General features: G+C 38.2%; 1 protein-coding gene across 1 annotated transcript; it reads right to left on the reverse strand.

The window, feature by feature from the left end:
* Positions 1 to 871: 871 nt before the first annotated feature.
* LOC114297804 (uncharacterized) lies at positions 872 to 13,583 on the reverse strand. Its single transcript, XM_082872414.1, has 9 exons — positions 12,728 to 13,583; positions 10,753 to 10,846; positions 10,089 to 10,282; positions 9,551 to 9,828; positions 9,417 to 9,494; positions 8,927 to 9,138; positions 8,190 to 8,480; positions 7,574 to 8,049; positions 872 to 1,436 (listed from the first exon to the last, which is right to left on the reverse strand). Exons 1-9 carry the CDS (start codon positions 13,214 to 13,216, stop codon positions 999 to 1,001), a joined length of 2,550 nt encoding a protein of 849 aa, XP_082728540.1. The 5' UTR covers positions 13,217 to 13,583; the 3' UTR covers positions 872 to 998.
* Between the last annotated feature and the right edge of the window lie 562 nt (positions 13,584 to 14,145).

Here is a 14,145-nt window from a genome sequence, read left to right on the forward strand (position 1 = left end):
TTTAGATTAATGCATGGTTAGGATGAATAGTCTAATGAATCATTGATTGCCTAAAGTATTTTCCTTATTATAATTTTCTTTAATTCTGAGGAAATCCCATTGTAATGAGTTTCTACTATATCCCATTGATCTGTGCCTATTAGGTTTCTCTACAAAACATTAATGAATTGACTCACCTTTTGTCAATGAGTGATGCAAATATGATTTTTTTTATAAGTAATATTTTTATTAGTTTGAATTAAATTTAAAAAGTTCAATTAATTTTTTTTAGAAAGTTATTTTTATTTTAACTTCTGAATTTGACCTGGAGTCAAATTTGTCATTTTGACAACTTAATTTTATATAATTTGGACATGATTCGGAGCGTTCAGAATGTGTTGTCTCTCTATATTTTATTCTTATATTTCTTCATGCCATAAGCTTTCTTATAATAGAGAGGGAGTTCCAGCATCAACTTAGAATGCTATAATAGTAGTAATCATAGGATAAGTAGGGGTCGAGCTGATTTGATCCGAGCAATTATATACAGACAAATTTTATGCAGAATTTTCATACAAAAAAGATGTGACCCTTTATCATCCTTTCATTTCCAATAATTATATACAAACAAATTTTGTGTAGAATTTTCATACAAAAAGATGTGACCCTTTATCATCCTTTCATTTCCAACTAAAACACCCTTCATTATTGCCACGGCCATTTTCCAACTAAAACACCCTTCATTATTGCCACGGCCATATCATGCTGGTTGAGTATTTTGTAAGAAAATTCTGTTCATGTTGAAAATGGAAATGTACGTTCAGTATTTTTTTATTTTTTATTTTTGGAATTTTTTTTCCATCCATTTCCTTTTGCCCAAAAGAAAAAAATATTGATAAAGATCACATAATTCTTTGATAGGAGTATCAAACATTTGCTTTCGCATTTACTACTATTCAAGTAAAGCAGAGTGAAATGAAGCCTTGACCACTGGAAATCGATGTGGTAGAGCAACTAACCTATCTATCGGTCACAGAATTTGGTGAAGATGGCTCCTTGCTATTCTTTAACAACTCAATATCATCTCCCTCAGGCAAAGGAGGTGGCCGTGTATTCGACAACACCTGCTCTCCACTGTTCTCATTTTTGGACCCTTGAATTTCTTTCAAAGACTCCAAAACCTCATCCATTGTAGGCCTCAATTCCTTTTCAAGTTGCAAGCACTGAAAAGCCACCTCTGCCACCATGGTAGTCATCCTCTCAATTGAAGAATCTGATTTGAATCCAAGAGATGGGTCTATTAACTCATTAAATGCATGATTTTGGATCCTGTTTAATGCCAAGTTAGCCAAATTAATCTCATGCCTATGCCTACTAACGTCAACAGCTGGCATTGATGATATGAGCTCGATGAGCACAACCCCAAAGCTATAAACATCACTCTTATTGGTAAGTTGCACTACTAGAAAAATAACTTTTTGCGTCTGTTTTTTGCGACTGATTATTTGACCGTCGCAAAAAATATTATTTACAACGGCAAACCAGGCGAAGCAACTATTGGGACTTATATTTTCAAACAAAAACTTGCGAGCCCACCATTGGGACTCAGCCCAATTTATATTTTCCAAATTGCTCGATCTTTGATTTCTATGTTGCCCTAGGCTCTCATTTTCCCCAAATCGCTCGATCTTTGATTTATATCCTGCCCTAGACTCTCATTTTCCCCAAATCACTCGACCGTGTCTGAGTAACCAGGTTCATTGTTAGATCAAGATTCCTCTCTCGATTTCGCACTGTAGATCACCATGGTCGTCTAAAGAAGAGATCTCCAACGGTATCTCTCTCTCTCTCTCTCTCTCTCTCTCTCTCTCTCTCTCGTCTCAGTAAGTCTCTTCGAATCATTCATTCGTATTTCAACTTATTCATCTCTCTACTTCGATCACTTGAACTCACTGAACTCACTGTAATTCGTATTCAACTTCTTCATCTGAACTCACTGTAATTCGAATCATTCATTCGTATTGATTTTTTCACCAGGTAGGCTTATTCTGGAAACAAGCTTTGGTTTGAATAAATCCTTCCTCATCTGCTATTAATTTGAGAGAAATGAATCAACAAATGAATATCAGAGAGCATTCACATTATCTTTGGTTTGTTATATCTCAGAGAGGATGATGCTATTAATCCAGAAATTATTTAGCTGAAGAAGCGAATTCATCAACAGGTTAGCGTGTAGCACTTGCATCAAAGAATATCTCGCTTTTCTCAACTATATTTTACAGTATTTTTCAAGCAAAGTTCGTTAGTCCAAGTAAAATTGTTGCAACCTTGTTTGAACATTTTTCTCCTTACATATCTATCTGTCTCACTTGTATAACATGCTCTGTTCTTAATATATTTTACAGTATGCTCCTATAGTCTATAAGATCTGTGGAGGACTTCTGGTGCCACATAATATGCACTTCCACATATTTCATTTCTAAAAAAGAAACATATTCTAGTATTTTTTTTTTTTCATTTCACTTGAAGTAATTTTTTTTTTCACCTCTTTGAACATGTTATTGTGTTAATATGTGCATGTTTGTTGGAACATCCGAATTCAAGCAAGGGATTGATTGCTAGTGTTACTTAGATTGGTTGATTATACTAGCATTCACATATTCTCCATGTCATGGTTCTGTGGGTTACTTTTCAGGATATTGTTATTTAACATGTTTAGAATGTTAAAAGCTTAGTTCAGAATAACCTTATTTTTCACCATGATAAACCTTTATCCCTCTATTCATGACAAAAAAACTACAAAGCACATTGCATCCGTATCGGATATCAATACTCCTCAAATTACCCCGATATCTAACATGTTTAGAATGTGTGGAAAAATTTTAAAAGATATGATAATTACTAAAGTTGGATTCAACAGTTAAAACTAGCAAGTAGACTTTCTTACAGCCCTTTTGCATATAATGGAAAAGTACATGGGATATGAAAATGGTTTAAGACTATATATTGAAATGAAATTTTTGTAGGATCTACTGAAAAGGGTAATTTGGTTTCCCAATTTTATCGGTAATTTATAAATAATAGTTTGTCATTATTCTTTTAGCTAATGTACAATATAATATTATATTATAATACTAAAAATTTGTGGTTTTTTTTTTTTTTTTCTCTTTAACATTAATTGGCTGTACCTATATATATATTATTATTTTTTACGACACTCCTGCGTACTCATCTGTGCTACATGTCTGATTACGCAATAATACTGAGGGTCTCATAGTTTTAGCTTATAATATTTTTTCCATGGAACGCCTAGAAAAATATGTAACTTAAGGTCTTGTTCTTTTACTGTTGAAATGACTCATCATATCTTTGTGATTTCCCTTTATTGCCAATTTTTGTATGCTTCAATTGATATTAAATGTTCAATATAGATGAGTAGGGTCCCATAATTCTTCTTGAACTTTGAGGATTACCCATGCTGTTATTTTCTCTTTTTTCTTTCTTTCTTTTTTGTTTTTGTCTTGTTTTTTAAATCCTACCCCACCTTAGAAAATCCTCTGTTGGTATTCCTCACTTTTTATTAGTTAATGATAATAGGTAATGCAATGACAATAAGAGGTTATATATTGTTGATATTCAGCGCTTGTGTATATGGTATATGGGCATTGTTTAAAACATGAGCATTTACATCTTCTTTTGGGCTAGGAACAGTCTTAAAATGCTCATTTACTCATTGATGCAATCTTCCTGAAAATTTGTTGAATTGCAGCGGCTGATATTATCTTTTATACCTACCCACTTTAGTAGTAGCATTTACCATTTGAAGAGTATTTGAGATGGAAAAGTGGTTGAGCTCCTCTAACTAGTTTTGATTAAACAAGTAAATTGTACTAGTGTGCATTCTGTATATGAGGGCTATGTATTCACATCAATGTTGTTGAAACTCAAGAAAACTAACCAAAATTTCCATGGCCTCTTATATGTATATTTTATCCATATAACTATTGTCATTAAGCCATGGTTTTGAGAAAATTGAGTCCTGCCTTAGTGGGAAATGAAGATGTCATATAAGGTATGGTCTAGAGTGTAGTAGAGTGTAGACTCTTCTGTGATCACTTGCAGTTCTCTTTCTTTATAGCATGCACTACTACTGTAGGAGAAATATTGCTTATAGCAGAAACTACATCGACTGTTAGTCCTCTAAACTGTGTCTATTTACTTCATACAGTAATGTTGCACATTTTGCTTGCAATGTGACATGCATACACAACTATATGACACTCTTTTCCTTGTATACATTATAATATGTAATAAAATATTCCTTTTTTCATGCTCAGCTGTTGTGGTGAATCCGAAGCTTCAATATGCCGTTGTTGAGGTGCATGCACTCTCGGGAGATGCTTCTACATCTCCTGGAGAAGGAAGGAAGAGGCTTGGCAATGTTCTGAAGGAGCAGAACAAGCCCTTCCTTATCATAGCGTTAAACCTTTTGTCAACATCAGAAGCAAAATGGGGCACAAAGCTTGTTGTGAAGAAAATACTAATGGGTTCAGATCTTGAAAACTGCAGGTTATGTTTGGAAATAGAACTTTCGAACTGTTTTATGTCCTCTAAGAGTTATGCCATTCTAGTATGAATCCATCATTGTCCTTTGTTTATGTGATTTTTCATGTCCAAATTTACATCAGAAGCTACAGGTCTTTAGAGTTCCAGTGTTGTGAATTGTCAGCATGATGCTATCTAACATGTGGATTTTAAATGTGGCTTCAGGTATATTCATCCAATAGATAGCAGACACTGTCCATTTGTCATTGGGGGAGACTAGTTACAACAGAGTCAGCAACTGGGCTTGTCCATACAGCTTCTGGTCACGTTCAGAAAGATTATGTGATTGGCTTGAAGTATGGTCTGCTCATACATTTCCCTGTAGATGATGATGGAACACACTGAAGAGGCCGGAAAGTTTAGTGTGCTTGATGTACATGGGGGTGGCCATGCTGCTGTCATTGAATACTTGGATGAGCACATGTCAATTATCATGGTAGAACCATACAGTAAGTTGTCTTTTCTCATTTTGCTGCAAATTGTGGAAATTGTCTGTTGTTCTCTCTTGATGCTGTAAAGTAGGATGAGTTAGGTATGTTGCTTTCTAAGACCATATATTTCTTTTCTTGCACACAAGTATCCGTAGAGAAACAGCAATTGGCTCAGTGAATTAACCTGCATAAGTCTCTCTCTCTCTCTCTCTCTCTCTCTCTCACACACACACACACACACACACGCAGAAACATAAGTACTGTAATCATGTTTTGAGTGTATTTATATGGGAGTGTATACCATATATTCTCCTTTGTCCTCATTCTAGCCATGCCTTATGTTAGAACTCAACAGTTCAGTTTTATGACTTTTCCTAAAGATAAAGATCATACCTACCCTATGGTCAGTATTGGCCAGTCTTATTACCGATATATGTGACCTCGCGTGTATAATTTTTAGTTCATGATTGTACAATTCTGCTCATGTATTACCCATATATATATATATATATATATATATATATATTCTGCTCATTTATTGGTTTTCTTTTTCTTGCAACCAAGTGATCATACCCAATTTTATGCTGTAGTTGATATTGCACATGGTAATTGGATTCTAGGAGATTTCTGGGAAAGAAGTTCTGGGACCATAGAATTACTGTTTAAAGTCCCAATCTAATTTTCATGGCCTAACATGATGTGGTGATGTTGGAAAGGATGTTTGATTCTAAAACTAAGAAGGCATGTTGGATCTATAAATCTGTCTTTCCTCAGTTTCATTGGAAACATCTTACATAATGAAAAATGTTGCAGATGAGTGTGTGTCAGTGATTTTCTGAAGGTCATGAATTTGAGAAACCAAACGATGGCCAAGCTTTAAACCTTATGAATTCATGTGCAGTGGCAGTGCTTGAAGAGTTTCAGGATATAGTCTTTTCATATGGTGTTAGTGACGAGTACAGGTTCCAAATTCATTTTACTATGCTTTTCAGCTGAACCTTATAATACATGTCTTTTATGTTAAAATTTTGACTTTCAGCTTTGTTTTGAAGAAGGATTCTCAACTCTGTCAGAGGCATGCCAGGTTCTCTTCTGTCATTTTCTTGTATTCACATGATACTGTGCACTTAGAGGAAATTTTTGAATGACTTGCATGAAGTTTTCTAGGATTGAGATCTCTTAGATGTTATGGTTATGAAATTGTGAACAGTCCTGTTAAATTCAAACACCTTTTGTATCTGTCTAAAGAGTAGCCTTGATATGTGAAAGTTATGCTGATTTGGTTGATGTGAGACATGTAGATCTTTTGTATCTGTCTAAATGCCTGGTCTGATTTAAACCCTCCCATCAAATCGCCTTCCCTGGTGTGCTTCTCTACTTCATTTGGACTACCTGTATTATTTACCTCTGTTTGACCCCCGTCTTTAGCATCAGGAATGGAAAATGAGGACTGTTCTTCAGTCATTTCTTGTTCAGTTTTTGTAGTGATGTCTTCTTCCTCCTGAACTGTGTTCCCTTTGCTTGAACTTGGAACTGCAATTGTCAACATGTGGTCACTTGATGAGGATTTAGATAATGGCAATTTCTGATGGTTTTCGCATGGGGGTTCTCCACTTTCATCGCCACCTTGTTCCGTGCTTATTTTATCTAAATCTTGCTGTATTTTTATATGTCAACTGTGTTACAGAGTAATCTCAAGTAGAGTTCTATTTTATAATTTTTTTCATATATGGTCATTTATAGGCTTTATGGAAATAACAGTTCAAGGTTGATGAGTTTTAAGTTAAATTCTTTTGTGAGAAAGGAATGGCCCCATTCAATTTCAGTTGGAAATTCAAACAGGAGCTTAGTTCTTCACCATATTTAGAGACTATAATATTGCCTTAAGTTTATTTCTGCTGTTAAAAGACTAATGACCTTTTAAAGCTAATTTTTGTGGTATCTTTAGAAGTGCATACTTTTTTCTCCATGAGTTGAGTTTGTAGATTTAAATTCTGATGCTTTATCTAATGGCATGCTTTAACATCTTTCCTTACTTTCAAGTTGAGACTGGAGGCAATCCAGGTGTCCTCTTCAAGACGCACCCTAACATCAACAAAGAGCTGTTTTCCAATGGATTGTATTTCTTTCATAAAAGAACTTTTCCCAAGTTTTTAGTTATAATAACTCACATATGACTCCAATTTTGAGATTCAAATGGAATGCTTGATTAAACTACAATGCTATACCGTCTAAATTCTTGTCATTACTACTCTTAGACTGCTTAACTTTTTTTTTTTTTTTTTTTTTGCTACGGTAACAAGATGGTCGCCAAAAATCATGTTAGTGTTTTTCTTTGTTTTTTGCGACGGAAAAATAGTGGTCGCCATAAGTAGTTTAGGCGGTCGCGAATAATTTGCGACCGTTGCTTTGCCGTCACAAAAAGTATTTGCCACCCCCACATTCGCGACCCCCATTTGCCGTCACATGGGCCGTCGCAAAAGGTCTTTTGCGACTGTTTTTTTATTATTTGCGACGGTTTATAGCGGTCGCAAAAAGTGATTTTTTTAGTAGTGTTGGTAGCATTGGCGATATTCTGGATCGACGTAGCCAGGAGTCCCTTGTGGAGCCGTTGAGACATGAGTGACACCAATGGGGAAGAGCCTTGAAAGCCCAAAATCTGCAACTTTGACACAAAAATCGTTGTCAAGTAGTATGTTGTTAGTCTTCACATCACGATGGATGATGTCAGAAGCATGGAGGTAAGTCAATGCGCTCGCTGTTTCTATGGCTATGCTCATGCGTATGGGCCATAGGAGTGGTCTATCCTTTGCTCGATCACCGTGTATATGATTAGCAACAGTGCCATTAGGAATGTACTCATAGATGAGGAGGAGTTCCCTGCTTAGGCGAGAAGTGCAACCATAAAGGGAAACAAGATTGCGGTGGTGCAAATGTGTGAGGATCTTAATTTCATTCATGAACTGGGCTATTCGCCTATAGTTGTGCTCATATAGGCGCTTGACTGCAACATCCCGCCCATCTTGGAGTTTTCCTGGTTGGGAAAAGATCAAATATTGTGCAATGGGCATGAGTACTGTGAACATAAGAATTCGAATATGAATATGAACATGCTAATTGCAAATGTAAATGTGGTAATTTTATGACAGATAGGAGAACTCTAAACCTTCTTACCATGGTATACAGTGCCGAAACCTCCATCTCCCAATTCCTTAGAGGGATCGAAGTTATTAGTAGCTTCTTCTAATTCAGTGTAGGAGAAGACAGGGACCCCAAAGTAGACACTACCTCCTTCAAGGTCTGCTTTTGAGGAGGGATCGGAAGAAGTGTTCCTTGAAAATACAAATGAAGAGACACAATTCAATTTTTTGCCACACCGTATAGAAACTATGAGCAAGCCAAGCAGCACGATTACTCCTCCAGGTATGGCTGAAGAAAATAGAGGTTTAGTCAGGTTTGGATTCACTCATTAATGCTCATGAAAGCAACAATAAAAGTAACAAGGAACTGGAGGAGCAAAAACAAGTTTTGATCGACTGAAGTTGGTGGATTAAATCCTTAAAATTCAAAAACATGTAATGAATGTTGCATATGAATAAAAAAGAACATTTGAAACATTTATGTAAGATATTTACTCATAAGTATATTACCTGTTTTTAGAATCAATTTCAAGTGACTTGTTCCTACAACCAATGTCAAGGACAAAAACATCGGTTAGGCATGTTTAAAAAGATGGGAGGAGAAAAAGTTGATTGCAGAGGTAATCTACTTTGTAAATTTTGAATGCTTGCGCTTAACTAAAGGAGGAAAAACAACACTTCAATTAAAACGCACCAAGATTGAAGATTTTGGATTCAATTTGTGTGGATTAATACAGATATAGCAGCGTGCAAATGCAGAAAAACAAATACCTGGTTTCTGGTGACCTTCACCGGTTTTGCATTGAAACTCTGGGAGATAAAGACATTGGACTCCTTTAAGGTGAAACTCAGGACATTCAATTAACACATGAAACAAAATAGAGAATTCAGCGGCCAAAAGTGAAAATTGAGCACGGGCATTTGGGTTCACGATTGGTTGTATTATTGGTAGTTGAATAACTTCACAGTTACATGGTGTATTGCTAGGAATTTGAACATGAGGATTAGGGTTGTTAATGTACACCTAAACCTACTCAACTAACACCCACTCCACCTACCACCTCCACTACCACCCACTCCACCTACCACCTCCACTACCACCTTCACCTACTCCCAAATCCTCTCCTATATAAATCCTTGTAATATACACAATAACATACATCAATCAATAATCAATACATAATTCATTCTCTCTCTTTTTATCTATACATTAAATCTAATATGGTATCAGAGCTATAGGTTAGCTCTTGGTGATCTTCACCTTCCGGCGGGCGGCAACCTTGCCTTCACCGCCCGCCGGAACCCAACCATGCTTATGCTGCGCCACTCTGATACAAACCTCCAAAGCACATAGAAGATTCATTCAATCAGTTAAAAGTGCATCATTTCAACCACCTCCTAACACCACCACTAGTTGAAGGTGAAGAACCCTCATCACCAAAGCACATATTAGGCCTCTGCACCATCCCAAACTGTTCTCTGTAAATGCTCTTCCAACTTGGACTCCTCAAGTTATTACACTCAAATGAAACATCACTATCACTAGTCCCAACTCCATTGGTGTATGCCTCTCCTGGAACAGGGAACGAAAGGCGTTTCTTCGCCGAACTCAGTTTCTCTCTCTCTGGTGTCAATGCTCTCTGCCTCGGCGCACTCTGCGATCGAATCCGAGCCTTGGCAAACACAGTTGCAGCCATGTAATTAGGCACAGAGCGCAACGCCCGCCGGAACCCAACCATGCTTATGCTTCATCAATTTTTCCCACGATCAATCCGCATCTTCTCATCATGCTCGTCACCAGCTTATCCATCGGCGAACCCGTTGCCACATGCCGCTTCGGATCTCTACCACACATGGCAGTTTATGATCCATGCATGAGCTTGACTCCAACTAGACAACCACAATCTCTCTCTCTCCTTATCTCCGACTCCACCTCCCTCCTCCCCGATCTCTTCTTTGGCCTCGCCTCCGCTATCTTCTTCCTCCATTGGGACCCACAGGGGAGTTCTTCAGGAGGAGGGACGAGTGGAGGAAGCACCCGATGCTGACGAACCAGCTCCGCCACGCCACTCCTGGCCTCGGCATCGCTCTCGTCGCCTTCGGCATCTACCTCGTCGGCGAAACCGCCTACAACAAGATCTATGCTCCTTCGCACTCCCACTCACACTCTCATTCTTCATCATCGTTTTCTCACACTCACTGAGAAGCCCCGCCAAAGATCTATCAACGTCTTTCAGGTGATGCGTAGTGCAAGGAACATATCTTGACCATGTATCCCAGTTTTTTCTGTGTTCAATAAAGCTTTCACTTCACAAGAATTTGTTGCCGTCTCTCTCTCTTTCGGCACCTCACAGACCGACACACATGCACTAGCTCTCGCTCTTCTCTCTCTAATACACACCATACATTCACACCCCAATACAGACAGCACGACACAGACCCAGAGCCATTTATTTATTTTTTAATCAACCCACTACCTCTCTCTCTGGTTCATTTTTCTTTCCTCCTCTGTATATGCCACACCCACCAAGTCACCTACACCGAAGCTCTCTCTCTCTCTCTAGCCCGAGCCCAACATATATCTCTCTAGCCATCACATGCAAGCAAATACACCTCGTGGTGAACAATTTCCCATGAAACTCTGCCTTCAGCAATGGCTCCTGCCCACATGGTCTTGTTCCCTTTTCTTATCTTCAAAAAAAAAAAAAAAAAAAAAAAAACACCATATCAGAATCGGTTCTCTCTCTCATTTTTTTTTTCACTTTCCAATACCCCGAGGCACATGCTTTCGCCATTAATCTATTCTTATTATTATTATTAAAACACCAAAAAAAAAAAAACCATATACAACAACAAATACCAAACCCATTGCAGGTTTTCACAAAACCATGGCCACGAAACCTTTTTTCATTATTATTTCTTTGCAAAAAAAAAAAAAAACAAAAACAGCAGCAGAGGAAGACGAATTGCACACCAAACTCATTTTATTCATATCGGGGCTCACCCCGATCACCATTTTACACCAAAAAAAAAAAAAAAAAAAACCACCCACACACAACAACCTCTTCCACAGGCGGGATTTTTCTTCTCTACTCTGCCGCCGGTCTTTTCTTCTTGCCTCCGTCCTGGGCGGCCCTTGCTGGTGTTGCCTCCGTGTTTTCCACTCCACTGGGCATGATCACTACTCCCTGCTCCTCCACTGCAGCATATGGCGGACCTCCAAATCGGAACATCACGGTGGCCTTCCGCTTCAGCTCCTTATTTTCCGCCTTTAGCACACTTATCTCTGCTCGCGCATCCTTATACATGCGCTGGAGCAGAGCTAGTTGGGCGTTTAACTGTTGCACCTCATTTGTCCTACTCTGCAGCCGGTGCGACAAGTTTGTGACCGCAGTCATGGTCTCCACACATGACTTCAAAGTATACTGATTGGCCTCAATATCAGTTTGCACCGCCATTTTTTGCTCCACAGACCGCATCGGAAAGTTCAACGGAGCAAAACCAGAAGTGTTTGGTTGAGGTTCACTAGCCACCGCACCAGTTATCTCTCTTGTTGCCTCGTTGAGGTCGGGAAAGAGAGTGAGCAGACTCCGGGAAGACGAGGCCATTTTCTGGGCAACAGAGTGTTACAGAATACCTCTCGCAACAGAGTGTTACAGACTCTCTCTCTCAGCACAACGAAGAGTTTTTCAGAGGATTTCGCAGGTTTTTTTGCGTCTGCCTCGGCCTCAGGCTCCGTCTTGGTTAAATAGCCGAGGCAGCCACGCGTATCGCGCGCCACTTGACGCCAGACGACAAACGGGCGCGCCAGCCAAGGCACTCACGTGTCTCGCCATCATATCTGGCACGCCTTTTTATGGTTTGGGCACACCTTTTGAGGGTGCGACTTCTACATCGGTCCGACATGACCCCGTAAACTGTCCCGACATTGATCCCGGTCAGCTGTCAGCTTTTACAACGGTCCGACATGACCCCATAAACTGTCTTCTACATCGGTCTGACACGACCACACAGTGTCTGCTACAACCGGTCCGACATGACCCCATAAAACTGTCTTCTACAACGGTCTGACACGACCACACAGTGTCTGCTACAACGGTCCGACATGACCCCGTAAACTGTTTGCTACACCGGTCCGACATGACCTCGTAAACTGTCCTGCTACAACGGTCCGACATGACCTCATAAACTGTCTCCTACACCGGTCTGACACGACCTCATAAAGTGTCTCCTACAACGGTCTGACACGACCATACCGTGTCTCCTATCCTGTTTTATTTTATTTATCAGTTTACTTTCCTGTTTTGTTATTCTCTTCAAACTCAAGTTGGTTAGTTCCTATCCTCCTTGAGTTTGAGGGGGGCTGTTAATGTACACCTAAACCTACTCAACTAACACCCACTCCACCTACCACCTCCACTACCACCCACTCCACCTACCACCTCCACTACCACCTTCACCTACTCCCAAATCCTCTCCTATATAAATCCTTGTAATATACACAATAACATACATCAATCAATAATCAATACATAATTCATTCTCTCTCTTTTTATCTATACATTAAATCTAATAAGGGTTTTTACAGTAGACAGTGTAGCCTGGCCATCCTCCATAACAGTAATTACCATGGAAATAGTGCATTGTCTGCTGGTGCAGTTCATGGCTGCTGATGTTGCATTTGAACAAGGTGAGGTTATCAGTCAAGATTTTAAAGAAAACAGGTGGTCTATTGGGAACAGTCAAGTTACGAAAATTTTTGCAACTTTCGGAGCTTATGAGGTCTCCTAGCAAATTCTCACTAACCTTTAGGGCTTCATCTTTCAAGAATTTATCAACTTCGTACGATTTTCCCTTCCCTAAAAGGATTTTAGGAACTGTTTCACTAAAATTTGCCATGCACAACCCACATCGGGGATACGTGTCCTTGGAGAAAGGGAATTTGATCTGCCCAAGATTTCCACAGTCGAAGGACTCTGGAGAATTAAGTGGGTGCCCATTAGAGTAAAGAATCACTAGATGAGAGACAATAAAGAAAGCGAAAACGGAGGGAAAAGCCATTCAAAATTCCCAATTCAGCATAAAACAAACCACCATAGCGAAAATGGAACAAAATGCTCTTACTTTAAAAAGCTGAGGCCTGTGTAGTATTTGCCTAACACCATTGGTGGTTGTTTCTCTGCTAAACACGGCAGTTGACTTTGAATTTGTTAAAGGATGACTTGCACAAAAGCAGAGTTATAACAAAAATGTTAGAAATCTTAAAATTCTATTAAAATTTTTATCAAATGTTATATATGGATGGATGTGAAACTCATATGATATGGGTTTTATATTAAAATTTTTATCATAGTAATACTACGTGGAATGGCCAGTTGGCCAAACACTCGGGTTTCCTACTCGCCTTTAGGGCCAGAAACTATAAAGACTTGACCCATAGACTTGTTCAAACTCTCTCTCTCTCTCTCTCTGCAAGTATCCTTTCTTTTACAAGAAATCATCAAGAAGTAGGTGAAAATTGATAATAAAAAACAAAAATTAAAAGTATCTCTTTCTAATTTTCAAATAATTTCTATCTAATAAATTATAAACATAAATTACACCAAATACTATAAAACCATCTCCAATTCGTAACTTTTTTTTTTCAAATTTATATTTGATAAAAAAATATTCAAAAGTCATTTCCAATCCATTCATCAAATATTTATCAAATCAAGAAAGAAACATTTTTTTTCATCAAATTAAGAATTCATGAAATCTTTCATTCAATTAGAATTTGATGAAAATTTTAAAAAGATGAAATATTAGAGATATTTTTTTTCATCAAATTTGATTGAAAGAGACATTTGGGATAAGACAAAAAAAAAATTAAAAAGATTTTGATGGGTTGGAATAATTCATATGGAATTCTACTCAAATTTAAAATCAAATTAAATGAAAAAATTAATGAAAGGTTGGAATTCGAGGATGCGTTCAAAGGTCAAAACGTC

Source organism: Camellia sinensis, chromosome 5 (genome assembly GCF_055761805.1).
Source record: "Camellia sinensis isolate YWXY chromosome 5, ASM5576180v1, whole genome shotgun sequence".
NCBI classification, from domain to species: Eukaryota; Viridiplantae; Streptophyta; class Magnoliopsida; order Ericales; family Theaceae; genus Camellia; species Camellia sinensis.